The 21463-nt window shown below is 44.8% G+C and overlaps 1 protein-coding gene across 1 annotated transcript in view; it reads left to right on the top strand.

Annotated features, from left to right (window-relative positions):
• LOC146189864 (cytochrome P450 3A31-like) overlaps positions 1–21463 on the top strand; it is a 54303-nt gene that overhangs the window by 25466 nt on the left and 7374 nt on the right. The window contains exons 6-12 of the mRNA XM_084603335.1: positions 996–1121; positions 1385–1628; positions 4294–4424; positions 7917–8013; positions 9018–9078; positions 12270–12378; positions 20138–20226. Of these exons, the coding sequence (XP_084459461.1) occupies positions 996–1121; positions 1385–1628; positions 4294–4424; positions 7917–8013; positions 9018–9078; positions 12270–12378; positions 20138–20226 (857 nt within the window). The remainder of the gene's footprint in view (positions 1–995; positions 1122–1384; positions 1629–4293; positions 4425–7916; positions 8014–9017; positions 9079–12269; positions 12379–20137; positions 20227–21463) is intronic.

Genomic DNA, 21463 nt, shown 5'->3' with positions numbered 1-21463 from the left:
ACTGTCTCAATACATTTATTCTATACTCTTCTCGAATATCTTTATTACGGTTGAATTCATTGCCTTTAATTTTTTTTTCAAACCTTTATTGTGCTTCTTAGCCTTTTTATGCCTTAGAGATGGAGTTGAGTGTTCTACAATTAATTTTCTTACTTCTTACAAGGGTCTACTAATATCTGTAGAGCACAACTCAATAACTTGAGCTCGACGTCCGAGCGTATTTCAACCCATCTCAAAGGAGCTAGCTACCCAAGTTGGCTGTTCCTGGCAATTTATTCCATAATCTGCAGTTTTGTGAAGTCACAAGCTCACCGAATATGCAGTGCCCACGATGTGACTTGAAACGTGCCACCTGCTAGAGGCATTGTACCAATATGTGAGCATCTTCGATATCGGCAACGCCGAAATTTATTTGCAGAACGGGATGTATTAGCTGGAATGTATTTGCAGAATTCTGCCGCGTCAAAATGTCCAGCGAAGCTTAACTTCAACCGGCTGTTTGCTATATAGAACTTCGCTTCCCATTCGCAGATGAAATATGCGGTGATTTTTAATTATTACAAACCTCTCGAGGGTTCTTTTATTATGCACTCCCATACTCTCAAATATGGCCACCATGGCCAGGAGTTTCTTCCCCCGACCTAGTTTCCAGCAGTCAACGCAGTACGTCACTCAATGGCTGTTCATCTTCAATTACCTAGTACCATTCGATTGAAAAATATTTAACAGATAATCAATGCAACTCACGTGGCTGATATGTCTCAGCTTATCAGCCTACTGCTTCCTCCGAACGGAATGTCCTTACTCTAACGTATTAAAGGAAGCAAATTTTTTATTTGCACCATTTAGCAGTAGTTCTGTCTTCCATTATCAGCTGTTGTGTGTTCGGATATGAATTTATGCTTTAATTCATGGCCCCCTTACCCGGTGCTGCCTTTTTGTGACTGCACAGCACTACGTCCTGATAGTTCTGTATACCTCGAAATAAAACGCAGGACGTTTGGGGAACGCTGAATTCAAACCCAGAGCTCCGCAACAACATCTCCTTTGCCAAGGGCCACCGGTGGAAGTTCGTCAGGCGCTCTGTGTCCATGGCTTTCACGGCGGCGAAGTTGCGATCTGTAAGCTTACGCTTTCCAAAATATTGACCGGCATTATATTCTGTTGCGGCGCAAATCGCATTCTAAAGTTCTCCAGTAAATATTAAAATAGATGTTACAAGGTCCTAAGGCAAATGATTTCTCACCGTCATTAGCCTAATGCAAAAAGTCTGCAGCTTGCGTGCGTATGTGTGTGTGCGTTTGTGCGTGTGTGTGTGGGGGGGGGGGGGGGGTATTACCGTACCGGTAGGCTGATTTATTTACCACACAGTTTCTGATCCCAGATGACGGACGGACTGAACGAAGCTGTGGATCGGTTTCTAGACCTCCTGGAAAGCAAGCACAAGGAAGTAGCGGGAGGAGGGGTGGATGTGCATCCCCTTCTAGGGAAGCTTGCCTTCGACATGGTCGCCGAGACTGCTTGCGGACTTTACCTGGATGTACAGCACAAGCCAGATGACGAGTACTTTCACTCCACTCGCTCCTTCGTTCTCAACGTTGTGGAGAGTGTCTACCAACGGATCGGCCGTAAGTTCTCTCAGACCAGCAAACTTCCAGGCGTAGAAAGGAAGATAAATATTTATAATAGGAAACGATAAAGTATTGATTAAAAAAGCACCTTATTTTTCCCATTTGTACGGCGGCATAGGGAAGAAAAATGGTCAAAATTAGTAGTCTAAAGGATGAATTATTGGTGCCACATGTGCGGGAGAATCATGGTAACGACAACTGCTTTTGGGCCATGTCCAACAAAGGGTGGCTTTTTTCTAGCCAGGATTATGTAATGAAAGCTCAGAACGAGGACAGACGTTTGGCCGTGATCGCAGCTTTTCGGGAGGGCACCGGGAGCAAGTCGACGCTAAGTTGTACCGTCGCCTCGGACTCAGAACCCGCAACGATGTGCAGCATCTACTCATGATACTAGCGTCTCTACAGACAGGTTCTCCACGCCATTCATGTCACAATCACAGAAGGGCGTATTCGTCAGCTGGCCAGGATACGCAAGGCCCACGAGAGCTTCTGTTGTCACAAGATGAGCAACAGCGTCGGGAGTACGTTGTCAGTTGCCAAGCATGCGAGCAGCACAAGCGTCTTCCGGGATGCAGCCTCCGCTTTTTACGCCCGTTCCCATTTCAGAAAGTTTAGTTCACTTAGTAGAACTTGGCACATTGCCCATTTCTAACAAAAGTTGCGGGAAACCGGTATATACCACTACCTACGATTATCTGTCCAAATTTGCAGTGGTTGCTGCTGCGTTCAATACTGCCGCGATATACGTCGTAGTGGATTTGCAAGATCGCTCGTAGTACAGACACGACCTAACACGAAAACTGATCTCGCATCGATCAACCACATTCCGGAGTAGCGAGCCTTGTGCCTATTTGCGCCGCTTCAAAGTTTAGCATCATCATTCATCGCTGTACCTAACGCAAGAAAATGGCCTCACGGAATGGACAGACAAAACAGTGCAGTGCAGGTTGGCTCCGTACAGCAACAATGGTAAGCAAGGTGAGACGGACTGAGACCACCATCACTTACCGGCGCCCAACGCTTTTAACACTCTCATATAAAGCTCAACTTGCATCGCGTCTTACGAGGTTGTGTACAGCCAGTCGCCTCAACTGGCATCACTCTCAAAATGTGAAACTTCATTCTCAGAACATCTGAAGAAAGAAGCATTCAGTATCTGAAAAACAAATGCTTAAAAAAAAAGTGTGCAGAATATAAAATTAACAAAAGATAATAGAAAAAACGGAACCGGTTTAAAACGGCTACACAAAACTAAACGCGCAGCTGATAAATAAGGTTACAATTTTCCAAAGGTTAAAAACAAAACACAGCACACTAAAATATTAGGGCATATATTGTATTATATTGTTTATTTCTGAAAGGCATAGAGAATAACTTTGTCGATGAGATTGTAGACTGTTTGCTGGCATGCATGTTTTCGGTGACATTGTGGTTACTATATAGGGTGAATGCCTGGCACTAATATTTTGCGAAAATGCAGATGAAACTGAAACAATTTGTAGCAAGGAACCATTAAGAGCAATTGACTATGAATGATGCACAATACGAAACGTTAACAATTCATCAATGCAGATTAGTGGTCTTTCAACGCTATTGACGTACGTTCATCTAAATAATCTCAAGCAAAATCTTTGTCTTCTCCTAGATGCATCTTAGTTTTTGAAGCTAGGACTAGCCCTTGACAATGTTTTAATACTCTCTTTGATAAATGTTTAGAACAGAAATACAAATAAACTAAAATGAAATGAAAATGCTGTGGCAACAAGCGAATACGGCGTAGAATTACAACGTAGGCATGAACTTTACGAATATAGATAGGGAATATGCAGAAAAACGCCAGCAATAGCAGTGGAAGGAAATTATGAAATAATTGATGCTTTTCTCGATATTTAAATCGTAAGTGAGATGTCATGATGTTCTAAATATCAAAATAACAGCTTGAAAGGCTAGTTGGTGCATCATCGTATTCAGATATGTGGCGCAAACAAAGAAAGAAGAGATTGGTCACCGCCATGTTTGGACAAGGTTATGGTGTGCGAGGAAGAGTGTGACATTTTCCCCTTGGCAAAGAAGAGGGAGATGAGAAGAAGAAGAAGTTGAGACGTGCCTGAGTGTAGAAGAGGAAGTGTTTTCCGGTTCTTCTTACAGTTGGTAGTGTGCGCGTGTGTTGTGGATCTTCTCCTGTGTTTGTCTTTGTTTGCGCCACATATCTGAATTCTAAATATCAGGATATGCACACGATTGCAGTGCTTGTCGTGAATTCGCATGATGCTCATTGACACTGGGCGGCGCTGCTAGCTAGTAAACGCAGTCACTGTTCCTGAAGCTCTGGGCTTTAGAGATACCATTGGCCGGGTGAATAAACCGGCGGTGGAAGCTAGCAAAAAAAACGACTTGAAGATTGGTGGCTTAAAAGCAGAGACGTGACATAATGTTAGTAATGTAGAAACAAAAATTTAATAAATAGAATGATGGTATATTCAACCAATCTAAAACAATAATTAAGATATAGGGAGAAAAATGAGCATGATAGCTACTGCTACCACCCCGTTTCAAAGGGGACGCTCCTATATTCCATCCACCCATCCAATATAGGCGCCTTTAACAGCTAAATGCCTTGTTCTTGTCTTACTTTTTGTTTGTTTTCTTGACTTTGTTTCAGAGCTCTTCAGCGGAATAAAGGCCATACCGACGATTGTCAGCATTCTAGAGACGTGGTTCGGTCGTGAACCCCTCACGGGTCTGGCGCATATCGCCCTGCCCATTGCGAAACTCAGGGCCAAGGATCCAAGCGTATGTCTGGCTTCTCTTAAAAAAAAAGCAGTATCGTGTACAGCCGACAAAATATCTATAATGCGTGCGTTTTCCGCATTTTACGTGATTCTGAGTCTTGCAGAGGTGATAACCCGCGAAACGTTCAAATATATTCAAGGACTCATCAAGACCTTGGTACTACTGGGACTTTTCGCGGGTTAGTTCCTCTGCAATGCTCAGAATCACAGAAAATGCGAGCCTTCAAGCACACCAATTAAAGATTTGGGCGGCTGTATGTCCTTAATGGGACAATTTTTAACCTCTGTGGCATTCACAAGAACACTTACCCTTTCTAGCCACTATATGTTATTTCGGTTGAAAATAAATATTTTGTGCATTCATAGTATATCCGGACCTCGCATTCCAATGTAAACCACTAGAATGCAAATTTTTGCAGTAAATAGGAAGTTTCGTTGAAAGTGTTGTAATGATTGAAAGTTGTTCCATTTAAATATTGTGTTTGTCAGAGAAGCACTCACGAGGTTGATATAACAAATTTCTTTTGGCGGTGTTCATGCACTAGTAATTCAAAATAAGAAATATGCTTTATTACTGCGGGCAACCTGCATAAAACAAGGTTTGGAAGAGCAGAGTGGGAGGGAGGGTGTTATGCTACCAGATACATCGTTCTGGCGGCATATATTTATTGCGCTCACTTCATGGCAAAAATAAATGGTTGAGCTTCAAGCCGTCTCAACAGTTTACAGAGTGGAAGCTCGATTAAGCATAGTCAGACAGGTTTGCTTTGGTTTTCCTCCTCCACGGCTATCTGAGAACGCCAAAGAAACGCTGCCGGAACACTAGTTACATCGCACCACTCTTCCGTGGCTTCCTGCGAACCTCAAGGACACCACAACCGGGTCTAGACGACAAGAAGGGGTCAAGCGCATTCTGAAAGGGGAGGTACCAGGAGGCGAGGCCGGTGGGCAGCGGTGCAAAAAAAAAGCGATAGGCAAGGAAGGGGCTAGAAGGGAACATGTGTGGCATTGTTCTAGGCACTGTCGTGTATTTGTGAAGTCTTCCACCGGTACGAATAAAGTTTGGTAGGTGTGTGAAAAATAAAAAGAAGCAGAAGTAGTGTGAAGTAGAAGAGCAAGCAAGCGCCGCCTGCTCCGCACGTGCGAAAAAGAAGTGATCGGCACCGGCTCCCCGCGCCGCACCTGGGGTTAAATCCCATTATCAGATGACCTTCCCATAGGGCAGCGGTAGAGCTGGTTTGGATTGTGGGGTTTAACGTCCCAAAATGACTCAGGCTATCAGAGACGCCGTGGTAGAAGACTCAGGAAATTTCGACCACCGGGGGTTCTATAACGTGAACAGTAGAACTAACGGTCTAAAATTTCACAGATGATCAACGACATTCTTGCGGCATATACGCGACAGCGCTACTTTTCTACAGCATGGCACACGATTATGTCATCACCAATGTAAAAAAATATGCTTGAGGTATTATTGCTCGTTTCTGAAGCATGTATACCTAGTGCGATGGCAGTATCTGTTGAGGAGATATACATCATATGGGATGTTCAGTAGCAGCGTGCAATTTTTTGTTCAGGTCAAGCATTAAATATCAATGGGATCGAATAGCCTGGGTCCAGAGAAGTGCACACTCCCATACCACTTGCCAGAAACATCCTCATTATTTTTTTAGGCGGTGAAGCTTCAAAATGGGGTTGCAAGGAGACCACGTGTTGGATTTCCACGTCACCCTTCCACACTAAAGGAGCCGCCCGTCTTGGCAACTCTTCTCAACTATAACATGCTCTCTGGTCTCGCGTCTTCACAAAATCCGCCGACCTATCACACGTCCAGAGACATTATAATTGAAAGAAAATTGAGCTCATTAACGCAATGATACCCACCGTTCGGTTAAGTCACACAACTTAGTGTCACAAATACTGCGTATACTCCTGTTACATAAACAAAGATTCGGAATTTCTACCATTTGTAACGCATTGGTCCCTGACCTGTGCGCGGTGCATTCCTGGCTAGAGAGCCCTCCTTCTCGGTCACTGCATCTGTATAATGTTGCATTTCTATATCACAATGCCACAGACTTGGTATAGACTTCCCTGCGTTCATGAAGTTTGACGTCCCAGAGCGACTCAGGCTATAAACGATGCCGTCGTGGGGGGGGGTCTCCAGAATGTTTTGAATCATTTGGTGTTCTCTAGAAATACCTGCTCAAAATGTCAAGGTTCTTGGAATCTTTGAGGCGTCCATGAAATGCATGTACCCATCGCTGGTTTGAAACCAGCATTCCTAGAGCTCAGTCCAACTGCCTCTGTCTTCTTCTTGTATTGTTTCTTCTCCCGATGAAGCGAAGAGATTTCGATTTAGGACCGAATGTTTGAACAAAACAGTGCAATATATATCTGAAATCGCGGTTTCCTCGACAATGTGGGCCCACATCAGACCTCACCTATAGAAAAGCTTTCATCCTCTTATTCCGACATAATATGACCTGCTTTTCTTTCACTCATGCGAGGTGAACCCCAATTAGCAATGTCACAAACGTCTCCTACCGTAGACACGCCCCTATGCCTTTCGTTGCATATTGTGAAACGGTACTTCGTTGGGTATTTTAAATCAGTTAGGAATAAGTGAGATATTATATAATAACCATCAGCTGCGAGAAAAATTGAGACCGTGGAGCATATATGAAAACTATTAGGTTTGACTACTTCATCCCGCCTTATTCGAATATTCCTTTAGTTGTGCTTGTTTGACTAGTAACTCTTGCTTCTGGAGGATATACTTCTCCAGTGGTTTCATTGGTTTTTTTTTTATAACAGGAAGTAGCGAACACCCTGATGTTCCCGTCTGTAATTACTTTGGGCAGTCACGCCAATTTAGATATAATGGCTGCAAAGCTTATGTAGCCAGCGTATAGGTAAGAGTAAGGGAGCAGAAGAGTACGTGCTGATGAAAGCTATTGGCACGAACACTTTAGGCTCTTGTAAGCATTGAATACACGCCTTGTGGTACTTTCGCTCCACAAATTCATGACGTGATATGGCCCCTCATCACGCCAAAATATTTCGGTTGTAATTCCAATTTCGGTAGTACAAACCTCCTGGACATATCTGCGTTTAACTGTGGGGTCTACGGCTGCAGAGGTTCGCAGTTGCTACAACATCCACTTCTAACGTACAAGGTGCGGGAATCGATTATCCTCTGCTCCAGGCCAGGTGTCAGTTTTGCAATTAAAAGAATTTGTCCACTGAGTTGTATCACCTGATTTGGATTACCTGATGTTCTCTAGAAATACCAGATCTAAATGTCAGGGTATCTTTGGCGCATCGATGAAATGCATGTGCCCAACGCAGGTGCAATTACATTCATTGCTTCTCGAAAGCTCTGGAGTGAAATGCTAAGAAATTAAGTCCGTGACCCCATCTTGTGGAGACAAAAAACTTTAAAGCTGTTTTCTCAAGGTGATGCAGTTTTGATGATATTGTTTATTTGTAGCTTGCTCGACCGGATCTAATTAACAGTCTTCTGGAAGCAAAGGTCCCCCAGGAACTCGTCGACAAGAGTGAATTTCGGGCACGAGCAAACGCCAAAGGTGAGTTGTAGTTGTATGTTAAATATATCTGTCCATAGTGACAAGTGATGTAACATAGAGACATGACAGAAACAGGAAGGCGGATTGACATGACGACGTTTGCTTTAATTGTAGTAAAACCTGGCACGAGCTCCTCCCCTCCCCCCTTCGTCGTTTCTATAGATCCGCCGAAATTGTAAACACAATATGCTTGATTATAATGTATAGGCCCCTAGACTAGCATCCTTAAACTAAAGCCGGACCCTCCCTTTAAGAAGGCTGGAATAGGAGGTTCTAAGGCTTTAGTTTTGATAATCGTTTTAATATTTTATTATCAGCAGCCATGTATCATCATTTTCAGAAAACCCATGCGTGTGTGTGCGCGCGAGTGTGTGTGCGCGTGTGCGTGTGCATGAGTGGGTGAATGAATGGAATACCGTTTTCGGTTGCGTTAGATTATTTTTCTTTTCTTCATCCTAGTCTTTGTGCGTGCGTGTTGTTGTCATCGGTTAATTTTATTTCATTGCACCGTTCATGAAATCAGGTATGCAATTTCGAAAAACAAAACTGTTTCCTAGGCTGCGCGTGAAATCAAAATAAGTATGGTAGCCTGTTCGGCATTCCTATTGTGGGCGTTTATTTGGGGTTACACTTTCCAGTCAGTATTCTGTTTTGATGTTATTATAAATGTAATTTTAAAACAAAGCCTCTATATCGACTGTGCTTCTTTTGTGTTGCTAAGCGAAGTGTCGTTAAACCCACAGTGATGATCGCGCTCACTATTCTGGTGAGTTTATATGAAGGAAGCATCAATTAATTTTTTCAAAATGAAGAAACGGGACAGGTAATGTGTTCTTGCCTTAATATCAGATGCCATGTTTCTGAAAGAAGCCCTTGTCCGACTGCCGTGACTTAGAAGCAAGCAACATGATTCGTATGAACAGACAACACCAAATACCGCTCTGCAGTCGTCACGACACCAACGAGTACTATAAGCGTGCTTATCTCTCTCTCTCTCTCCACAGGCGAATTCTTGATGCCCCTATGTGATGTCGCTACCAACGCGGCCTCAGCTCTAGCCGCGGGGTAAGTTTCAGCACTCTGATAGGCTACTAGAGAAGCAGTTATTTAAAACTCGAGTGGTACATTCAGTTAAGAGGAGATTTGAAACACTCCGAACACATTTATCTTATAAGGGGCCTATGCAATGTCTCTGAGCTCCATGGCTTTGGTTCGAAGTCAAATAGAAGTACTTTGCAACAATTGTTTCTGGCAACAAGCGGAGGCTACGGAGCACAAACACAAGCACTCTTTTAATGCAGAAAATTAGGTTACCTGATCGAAGTCATTAGTGTCGCCTAAATTAAGGCAGGTTTTTTTTATATTTGTTATGTCAAGCTCATTTCCAACAGGACCTCATCTTTTCGAAGTGACAGATTCGAGAAACAATGTTGGGGGCACTTATGTCTTTGATTGTATGGCGCAACCGCGTCATTGACTCCCGTCTGCCAACTTACACTGCGGAACCTTGTTCGTGTAGATATATTTTCCTACTCCTATATTTACTAATGTCTTCATTTGTTAATCTAATCTCTCACACATACTCCTTACCACGCAGTGCTTATATCAAAGGCGACCCGATAGATATGAAACCTCGCTTAGCCAAGCCCTGTGAACGTCCCTGCTTGGTTTAAAGTTAGCGTGTCTGTCTCAGAAAGCAAGAGTCCTGGAAGGCTGATAGTGATGTTACGTAGCCCAAGATAGCAGTCCCTGTTTAATCGGACATGTGAGGTGGCCGCCTTATGTCAGGAAACCTTAGGAGCAGTCACCACCCACCCATGCCAGCCACAAACATGCCTGGCTATGCGCTCGTACTTTTGTTCACATGCAACGCGGACACCGTCTTTGTGGAGAATGGAGCCTTTAACGCTATTGTATTGAACGTTTTAATGACTGTAACAAGGAAGGTTTTGTTCCAAGGAGCTTGTATGGAGAGAGCTGACTACAGTGGCGACAGAACGAATACTGCGAATAAAGCATCACTCCGTGAAGCATCTCGCTATGAGGCGAGACGCACGGTCATGCATCATAAACATTGGACTTCGGAATGACACAGTTACGAACATCCGGCACTGCGGCCGTGCCTTCACTGAGAAAGGCTGTCGACGAGTACAGCAGCGCCGAAATTTAATCTTGCTTTATATGTCTGGCCACGATGAATAAAGTTATAGTAGAAAAGAAAATATGGAAAACACTAACACTCCGCTTTGAATGGTATTGTGCAATTGCTATTTTCTCCCGTCTGCGGGTTCCCTTTCAAACCTTTGTGTTTGGTCACTTCGCGTTTCGCTTAATCACTAAGAATTTAATTTGTGCGCCTCTATTATCTCATGCATATTGATTACCGTACAATCATAACCTACCTCACCGGTTCAAAGACCACCCGACATAGATAGTTAAAGAGCTCCAATTTAATCAAACTGTACAGACATATCTGCATGGTCTCGAAGCTTCAGCGTTTCTTGCTCCTCGCACAAGGGTTCGGGAAGGCTGGTTTGTGTTATCTCCATGTCATGTCATTTCGAAAGTCCGAGTTGGCAAAGTTGGGTCAAAGTGTTAAAAAGTGCTTCACTACATGATCAGTTTCGGGCTGCCAGGAGGCCCGCGCGGCGGCGGAGAGCTTCGGGCACTCTGTGCCGACGTGGGAGCTGCCCTCTACACCTCGCGCCTAGCCGAGTGTCCTTCAGGACCCTTACTGTGGGAAATAAAGTTTTATTAAACCAAACCAAACATCTGTCAGTGTCACGAGGTCGCGTTTCACCACACAACCCATCCACCAGTTAGCACACGGCCTTATAAGCTGCCAAATAATACCTGCCGGAGCCATGCTCTTTAGTTTTCGCTCACAGCGCCGACAGCAGGAGATCATAAAAGCTATCGCATTAAAAGCTTTTCCGTGGAATAACTCCGCAAAGTCCAGGTTTCATCGCTTTCCTTTCTGGAAAATTTCGCAATGCTAACGTGTCCAGATGGCATTTGGGGCTATGGTGTTGCCTCGGAGGTCGAGCGCAGTTGTGATTCATGGTTCAATACATAGAATTGGACATATGGGGAAATTTCGTCTTCCTGTTCAATAGCGTTCGTGCCGACGTTTAACGAAACAGCTTTAAAGTCTTCGTTTCACGAAATCCTGCACCGGATTTGGCGTTGGCTTTGAGGGCGAAAAATCAGGAGGATGACTCTAGCAGACGGTTGCTGGAAGCTCACATGGCCGATCACTAACTGGACGTGGGGTTGACTGGCGTTACTTTCGACAGGAGCTGCCAACTCGGGCCCCTTTATTCATATGGGAGGGTGATATCAGAATCAGCATATGAGGGCCGGGCCCTTGCATTCACTTTGTCCCTAGGCCACACAGGCAGTTTCATAGAGCTTTTTTTTTTTAAGTGGGTCTTTATGTGGGCCGGTAGCCTCCGCTATGGCGCGATACCCTTAAAGGCAGAACCTAAGTTTCCCCCATAATTTTCTTTTGTATGTCCGTTCTTCAACCTGTGTTAACCTGGGCTAAGATGACTCTACGTACTTTGCTGGTTTACGTACATAATTTACAGTCAACTGACTTTGGTTAACACCGGCAGTCATGATATGACCAATGTCTCCCATCCAGAAAGCAACAGTCATCATTCCTAGAAGCACAGTATAATGCATACTCGCTTTACACCGCAAATGCCAGCCCCGATGAACACTTTAACAAACTATTCAACACAAGAACAAGTGCACCGAAACGACAAGAAAACACGTAGGACAATTAAGAGCCTTATTGTGAAATTCCTTAACAATAGTCCAGTAACACCACGTCTCACTAACGGTAATAAAGCGTAGCAAATTTGATTAACATCTGATACAGCTGTTGTATGAAATTACGCAAATGTATACCATTCAGTTAACGCGGTAGAGAAAGCAGAAATGAAGTCTTTTTGAATAGGCAGAAAAATCCCACTGGCAAAAGATCTCGTGTCAGCCGTCTTTTGACACGTTCTTGGGGAACATGCTCACGTTTGTAGACACAGGCGGTGTTCCTAGAACATTCTCTGATTCAGTGTTACGTCTGCAGAAAAGAGAAAAGAGTCCATTTGTTGGATATATAATGCAGGATGATGTGTCTTAGGTAAAAGAAAATATTACTGTGAAATCACAGAAGTGCACGTAGAACCATATCCGTGAGCCGCTGATGTTACGGTCAGCAGCTAATTCGTAGTGTCTCTCCTTCTTCTCAGATTCGAAACTGTGTCAGCCAATACTTCCAGCTGTGTCTTCTGCTTGGCGAAATACCCGGAAGTCCAAGATAAGATCAGACAAGAAGCTAATGCTGCCTACGAAAAACACGTGAGTCAAATAGTTCCCCTTCACTGTGATTTTACAAAACACGCACAGCGAAGATAGCTGCAGGTGGCGTCAACTTCGTCTGCAATAGCAAACCTGTGGTATTAGATTGGAGTTTCCGCGAGTCTACAGTGATTACAATAATAATCGTAAAATAACGAAAGCCAAACGTCCCCGACTGCTCTATATTGTCGTTTTTTACAAGTCTCAAAACTACTTTTTAAGTAGATGCATTTGGTGATCAGTTACACTTAAACCCCTTTGAATCAGTTTTATAATGAATGGTTCGGGTTTGGTTGTTTCAACCTCTGCCAAAACACAGAAGGTGGTGTTCTGGTTTTAATAGAACCGCTGTAAGAGGCCATCCTTCTAGTGAGATTTTCCTTAGTCATTCAATTTAGTCACCTTCATTTTATTGCGACAGCAATACTACTCGCACTTTCAAGCCGTCAGCGTGGTCCCGGCAGTAACCATGTTTGCCATTTGACTTTAGACGACCCCCGTAGATGACCCCAACCTGGCGGGAGCTGCCAACTTGGGTATCTCGTTTCACATAGGACGGTTCTGTCAGACTCAGCCTGCTAGGACCCTGGTATTCACGCTACCCCTATAGGCCACTAAGGCACGTTCATATCGGTTGATTAAAGTGGGGCTTTATATGTGCGCTGAGGAAGACGAAAAAGAGAAGAAGAAGAACGCTCGGTCCCCCGCAACTAATGCTTTCGCTCAATATTTGGTTCAGCAGCATTGAACCCTTGTAATTGTTTTTCCTTTAGCGGTTTCGCCAGATCGTATGAGGAAAACAACTCTCTTCCTGCGCACATTTAGAAAGGGTTCAGTCTTCGAGCTCAATTCCGGCTAAATAGTGGACCCTTAAAAATATGTGGTTCAAATGTTTCGCATATAATATGCGGTCGTGTTATGGACACAGTCTGCCAGTCGTTTTCGCTCTTCTGGAACTACGAGAGCGCGTATAACAAGTGGCCTCGCCAAATAAGGTTAAATGGCTGATATCGACGTCCTACCGATCTCTTACCTAGATGGTCTAAATCATGTCTGAAGTATTGAACCACGCGTGGCGTCTTTTTGGAGGGGATAAGGAGACTTGCCCCAGCAAGCAGGAACTCATGTTTGCCGGGTTGTCTGCCACCGAGAAGCCGGCTTTACACTGAGGCAGCTCTCGGGTCCAAAGCTTTGAACAAGTGTTGGAGCCTCTCGAGTTTACCTCGACTACTACGATACAAGCGCCTCATCCAGTACCATTCTCAACAACCTTCCAGCCAGAAATGGGCATGCAAAAAGTCATCACATCATCATCCGTCACGCTGCAACCGCCGTGGGAGCCCACAACCTTTCAAGGCATCCCAGGCGAAGATGCGGATAACATACTGGGGAAGTCTCCATGCTTACCTGATGCAATAGAAGGGCGGATAACTCCAAGCTGCAACAAGTGTTTTTTTTGCCTAGAGGGCACAGCCCGTACGTGGTTTGAAGTCTGGCGTCATCAATACAGACAAGAACTTACTTTAAATCTCATTTCCTGAAGAATGTCATCACTGCATGGACTCCAAAAAGACGGGGCGAACTCTTCCTTCCGTATTGAAATCACCCCTCCAATGAAAGCGCACTGGTGTGCGGGTACTTCGAAGACTTGGAAGTTGTCTAGGAATGCTGACAATAATATGTCCGATCTGAGAAAGCTCCGGCATCTTAGACAAGGTATGAAGGAGTAAACAGTGTTGGGCACATCTTGATTGTATTTTCAAGAAAAATAAAGAAAAAAAAACCTTTGAAGGACTGGTTAGCAGTCTGCGGAGCACACTCTCAGATTAGTTTATGTTGCTGGCTAGCGCAGCGACGAAAATGCTTGACATGTGGTTGTGGCAGTGCGAGTGTAGCCATGACTACAACAGCAATTGTCGTGTTTCGCGAAACCATACAAGACATGGTGCGAGAGGAGCTCCAGAAGCTGTTCCTGGCTACACCTCGAACAGCTGTTTCTGCGCAACAAGATGCTATTTCTGAAGAAGTCTAATAGGTGTCATTAGCCCTTAATTTTTTTCAACCATCCCCAAAACACACCGGAAATGCCATAAGCCCCAACCATTCATCGGGCAGGACCACCTCCGAGTAGGCTCCAAGAACTGCTTGACGCTGCCAGCCGCAACCACATGCCCGTTCAGGTCCAGTGTGCACCCGTCCTAAACGTAGTATCAGGCGCACTGTCAACTATCGACCACTGTACTATAACAGCAAAGAAGCAGGGCATGCATACCACAGTTGTCAATGTGGCCATATGGGCTTGCCCTGGCTCCGTTTCGATTCACCTCCACTGTGGCCTGTGTAGCGACCACAGGGATCAACAACTACCGGGCAGACTCTGTAGGCGGGTCACGCAAGTTTTAATGGTCGGTATGTTTACATCTTTCCTATTCTCTCCTATCACCTTACGCTGACATTCCGCATGGAAATTCAGCAGGCAACCACCGGGGAAGCCGGTAGCAGCATCCTCTAATATGAATGTTTCTCACCAAAGCAATGCACAATACCCTCCTCCATCGCAACGAGTTGGCCACCTGATGCCGCGATCGACCAATGTTCCAAACTACGATACGGCGACTCGCAGCTACTGCCACCCGAAGAATCTAAGCAAACCTGCGCGCCACATAGGAGCCGCGATCTAACACTGCACCGCACCTCTCACACGATGTCTGTAACCGCAAACTTCAGCATTTCCTTCGCCGGAACCGACATAAACACGTGTAATACGGGAGTAATTAATCATTGTCATTAACCCAAGCGCAGCCATACAGCTACGAAAGGAAGCTATACATCATTCTCAGAACTTTCGTAGTTTAAGAAACATTGTTCCTGATCCGGGGATTGAACCCGGAACCACCACCTTTCCGAGACAGTCGCTCTACCAACTGAGCAAACCAGGACACTTGACACACCGCTCACACATGTGTGAATCGTCACTGGTTACTCTATTCTCAGTAGGCCTTCTGCCCCCGCATTGACAAAAAGAAACTAGCCAAAGAGTAAAGATATTCTTACGACGAGGGGTCACTCACTTGATCACTCCAACTGGAGCACATCAAGCAGGACAGTTCAAGAGTCAACCTACCTGGTAACATTCGCTACACTCAAATGTTATTCGCACAATGTCGTTCTTGGCATAGATTTTATTGAGCAGTAATGGCACGGCCATCGACCTGCAAAGTCCGTGTACTTCTACACAAATAAGGCAGCCCAAGGCCCCTAGTACAACCGACCGCACTGCGCATTCCGGATGATAATGTCACCATTCCATCTCTTTCGAGCGCAATGATGTCCATAAGAACAGACACGCTGCAGAGGTTTGAAAGCATGGAGTCAAGCAACCAGCTCTTGCTTTTTACGAGTAGCCTTGCTACCGCCTGAGGGCTCGTTCCCTTTGTATACAGAACGACAAAAGTTTTCATAATAAGGACAGTGTACACTAACATCGGAACGGGGGAACAGTCTTAGCTCACGTTAATGGCTTTGCGTTGTCGTCGCAGCTGGAGAACGCAGTCATCGATTCCGCATTTGACGTTATTACATCACTCTCTGAATCAGCACTAACAAGCGAGAGATCTCCTCCAGCACCCTGTAGATACCTTCTCGTTATCAGCGTGCTGGACAAACCTACAAGCAAAGCCTCGTATTATTACGGATGAGAACGCGTAATCCCTGTGACAGTTTCCCTACCAAATGCCATCTGGGGAACACGGTGCTATTACCCACCAAGTCTAGAATGATCTTACTCGGCATTCCGTGAGTCCAAGAGCGGCGCCTGTCGTTCTCGTGAAGAAACAGACGGGCATTCGGGTTCCCTGTCAACTATTACCACGTAAACAACATAAAAAAGGATGTATATCTCCTACGCCTCCTCGATGACGGTTTGTAGGTTTTCTGCAGCGGCAAAATGCTATTCATCGATTCACCAGAATTCGAAATATTGGCAAAATACGGTCGATGAGACCAACTGCAATGTGACAGCCTTTATAAATCTGGATGGATTCTTCCAATTCATGGACAAGCCCTTTTGACTGTTCTCTGCAGAGTGGAGACTTTCCGACGCCTCTCGTACATCATCTCTGCCGGTTTGAAGTGTCAGATCTGCCTCGTCTGTCCTCCCATCGTCGCCCCGTCTTTCCAGGAGCACCCTCGGCATCACGGATTTGTGCAGCAAGCCATAAGGGTTTTTTTTTTTAGTTTCTCTCAAATATGATAAATGGCACTTCGCGCCCAGATAGCAGAAGTTCATAGAACACGTTGTAAACTACGCCGGGGCTCAATTCTTTTCTGTCAGAATCAAAGCAATTGCCAATTTCTCGTCGACGCTGGGTCTGAAAGCTGCTGAGCATTTTGTTGTATTATGGGCTTCGTGAAAGATTCCGCTCAAATTGCCAAGTTTTTACACGTCTGAAATAGACGGATTTAAAGTCCGAGGAAGTGCAAACGAATGCAGGCCGCGCACTAAAACTCCACCAGCTGCCTCCCGTTCCGGTTCATTTCGACGATAGCGCGGACATGAAATTTAATACTGATGCAAGCAACACCCGCTTATGTACCTCCTGGTTCAAATACAAAAACAGATGACTCGGGGCATCGGTTGCGCTAGACGCTGTTTTGCAAACGCCGAAACCAACTATTCTGCATTCAGAAAGCTTGCCGTTGTATTGGCAACGTCCACATTCCGGCCGTACCTTTACGGCAAACACTTTATGGCTGTACTCGATCACCACGCTTTATGTTGCCTCGCAAACCTCAAAGACCTGTGCGGCCTGCTTGTCAGACGTATATGGCAACATATCGTAGTCCTGCAGCCGCAGACTCCATGTCCTAGCTCAGGCAATCTGAAGGCGATAGTCTTTCCCGCGTCCCTATCGATCCTCCTACCTACAGCTCTAATGTTGACATCTGCTTAATGCTATCAGCGCCAGCTTCTTCGTCGAATCCGAACCTTGAAATGTAATAAAATTTCTTACTGTAATAAACTCTACAACCCGTGAATATTCAGGTATGCGCGGTCGTATTTACGAATTTGCAATGCCATTCTAATCCAAAAAATGTTCCTCCCCGAAGAATGCACAGTGCGGAATCATCGGTACGCCTAGCCTGCGCACTTAAAGTATTCAAGACTGCCTTAACCAGCCTATTTCTGGACATTCGGGAATTGCCTGTATACTTGCGTGAATGGATAAAAAGCGCTACTGGCCTATTCGTCGTCAAAATAGACGACGTCCGATCATGTCGAGCCGAATGGTGCCATCAACAAAACAAGCCAAGCTTTTGATGCCAATTTACCATACTTGAAACCTCTCCAACAAATCAGAATGGAAATGGTGTGTTCATTGCCGCATTCAAAATCTGGGATCGAATAGGATAATTGTCGCCGTGCACTACTAGAATCACTCTCCGGAAACGCCAGCTCTGTCGAGCGGCAAAGCCCTAGAAATCATGAAGTCCTTCGTGCATGCAATTATCCTTCGCCATGATGCACCTCAGGTTCTAATCACCGATGGGCTCCGCATTCATAGCTGAGCTGCTGCAGCAAATGCTGGTTTACAATAATACGAACCATCAACGAACAACACCGCACTGCCCTCAGAAGAACAGTTTGGCAAAAGGAATGAACCGAACGCTCTCCGGTATTGTCGTCAGTACGCAATCTTGTAAAAACAAATATACGGGCCTTTAACATTCTCAAGATTAGGAGCAATAGAGTGTGCTCATTTCCTTCACCTACTTTTTCGCTACGGTGCACTATGATGCAATGGCTCACTTATCACGTTTAAGTTTCTTATTTTGTTTATTTTTATCTTTCTTCATTACTTTCCACTCTTGAGCGCGTTTTTATAATTTATTGCTATATTTTCCTCTTTCAGTTCCTATTTTCTTTATTATTTTTGACTATTGGCAAGTAATCAACGACTTCTGGATTTAATATTAACAGTCAATCACCCACCACACTTCGCGTCCATGACCTAGCACCTATCGATCAACTACAGGCCTCCATCTTTCCTGCCACTTTCCGAACACTTCGAACAACCTCCGACAACATCCGATCCGAAACGAACACGGTGAAGGTTTTCCGACCAAACGAGCGGTTTAGGCTTCTCGTAAAACATGAGATGAAGAGCTCCCTCATGTGACCTTCGCCTGCAATACAACAGTATAAGAAACAACCCAATGTCCCCGTTTTACCTCGTTTGAAGCCGAAAAGCAACGACGCTGCTCGAAGCAATGGTACCGCACCTGGATCACTGCAGCCTACACACTGGCACCTATACTTTCCTGGTACGTGCCGAAGCTGTTGCTCAACAAGCTGGGTTCGAATTCCCGATCAACAGCTCAAACCTGACGATAGCTACAATCGCCGCCGTCAGGGAACACATTATGCACCTGGCGACACTGCTTGGGCCTGGTTACCCATTTGGCGGCAAGAGCTAAGCAAGAAGCTCCCCTTCTTAGTACTTTTAAATCATGTTTCGTACCCTTCCGTGTGACCAGGCCATGGGGCAACCTCAGCGACGAGATCATTTCCGATGGGTACCTTAGGTTCCGAAGTTTCTGCGCACCCTGAAGTGCTTCATGCGATACGCCTCAAGCCTTATCAAGAGCAAGATAATTTTTGGGTAATTCATTGCTATGTCGTCAAACACTTCCTCCGTGACAAATGTCGAGCCGATGTTGATCTTCGCCCGGGGGCACTGACACAGTCTACTCATCGCCGTCTTTCTTCTAGAACCTCGAGAACGTGACGTTCGTGAGCCATCACGAGTAAACGCTGTAGCGTCTGGCGAATAAATAGTCTCCTTTTTTATTAATCTTGTTTAAATTCTGGTTAAAACTCAAAATTATCAAAATACTCCATTCCTCGTCCACGAGTCTTCATGTATCTGTTGCGGTACGTGCCCCGTCGCGTGTACGTGCCTTTACGACTGAGGACATCTACATGATACTTTCCATTTGACTGCTATCGACACGCGCAATCCTCGCCTTTCGAATCTCCTGCTCAAACGTTCTGAACCACGCGTACCACGTCTTACACACCATTCGTTCTAGAGTCAGGCTTTTTTAGTAGCTTATTGCCTCCTCAATTCAGATCAAATTTCAAGCATGTGGGGTAGATCGAGCCCAGTGTCGACGCATTCACACACCTTGTGCAATAGTGCATCTCTGACTTCCCTGTCTTCTAATAAGTTTTCTTCCAGCGTCTCGTTCGGTAGCCTTCGTGTCAACTCGTGGCTTTCATTTGGAAGAAGAGCCCATCCCGTCAGTGGCGATGTGTCAATCGAAATGAACGCATATATTTTTGTTCTCTTTCAGCTCGTCACGTAGCGCTTAGCAGAGTCGCATTCGGCAGGAATGCATGTATACCTTACGCTATGAAGTAGGCCACCACTCCCGATAAGTGGTGGGCGATTACATGAAGCACAGCGTCAAAATTCTCCGCTTCGAATTGCAACCGACATGGCTGGAACATAACGAAAGGAGACAGATACTAAGGACAATGGCTCGTTTCGTCGTGGAGTATTTCAGCGGTTGCCCCAAAGGCCGCGCACTCGGGAATTCTGACAGTTCGGGGTCCGCGTAATTAAGGTGCCTGATTCATTACTGCACTACATTCTATCCGTTGTTATTTGTTTCCTTTTTGCAGAAATATGGTAGGCTCTGAGAAGATTTTCTTTGTGCCTGGCTTTAAGCAATAATGAATTTTTGTCTCTTCCAGGGCCAGTTCTCTTACGACGCCGTCACTGACTTACCCTACACAACGCAGGTGCTTTTTGAGACTTTGCGACTATACAGCCCTGTTGTCACGTGAGTGCAAATCAAACGCTAAACCACAGCTACTGTTATAGTACGAGAACTAATTGCAGAAATGGTAAAATGGACGAATTCAAATTAGGAAACCAATGTGTGACGCCGTTGGTTGAGAAAATACTATATAGTGCTACGAGAACGGAATATTTTTCTTAATGCTGCCTGGTGCACAGTGGCAAGTCTGTACATCTTATGTATGAGTTTGCTCACACTAATGATCTATACACAGAAAAAAATATTCTACTCGCACTATGAGTAGGTACATACAAATTTAGAAGCTTAACTCAGAGATATCTCGCCACTTCCTAAGTGACCCCTGTCACGGCTCCTTGAATAGTTGCGGTAAGAATTTTTTATTTGATAGAGAAATCATTACTGGCCAGTTAGCTTGTGTTTAGTCCGGAAACCATCTGATGGTCGAGGACAACAGCGACAGTAAGAAAAAAAAAAGAATAAAATGAAAATTTTCAAAAAGCTGCTCCTGAAATTTGCGCAAGCATAATTATAAACAAATCAAAGACAATGAAATTCTTGTTACATAGGCACGTGGCGCCATCAAGCGAGGCTGACACAAAACGCCACCACAGTCTCATGCGGCTCTCACCTCGAATTAATGAAGTTCAAAACGTGTTAGAAACGCCAAAGTCTTAAATCAACAAACATGCATCAACGTAATAGCACCGGTGAGAGAATTCTTTTGAATTACTGCAGGTAAGCAGGCTTAGGTGCCACCTTTGAAATTTCTTCATGTGCCGCTTTCTCTACAAAGGGACAAAGAGAAAAATAACAGGGCTGCTACGTTATTTTTTTTCAAGGCCGCAAAAAATAAGCGTACAGGAGAAATATTAAGGACTACAAACAACATGCCCGCGGCCGAAACAGCCTGAAAGAACAATGAATCTGGCATGGTGAATCTTTGATATTCTTTCCATCAAACGAAGTGAAGCATGCATCTTGCCAAGCGCAGCGGCTTGGGCAAATTGAGCATGATATTCAAGGGAGGGCCAGAGTAATCTTCCGAATTATACAGGTTATTTCGCACAACTTGAACCAAGGACTAAAAAAAGCGGTACATCGAAACTTAGCGAAACAAATGGCATACCGCTTGCCTTCGTGTCGTGTTCTTCAGGGTGTTTTCATGTTATGCTCAATTAGATAATCTACAAAGATGAATTCAGCAAAACCTTTGCAATTCAGTTTGGGGCCAAGTGGGTTTCGTCACGTAGTGAAGGGG

Source organism: Amblyomma maculatum, chromosome 5 (assembly GCF_055883805.1).
Source record: "Amblyomma maculatum isolate TAMU_Amacu chromosome 5, ASM5588380v1, whole genome shotgun sequence".
In the NCBI taxonomy this organism is placed as follows: domain Eukaryota; kingdom Metazoa; phylum Arthropoda; class Arachnida; order Ixodida; family Ixodidae; genus Amblyomma; species Amblyomma maculatum.
The sequence above is the reverse complement of the archived record's forward strand: the minus strand, read 5'-3'. Positions and strand labels throughout refer to the sequence as shown.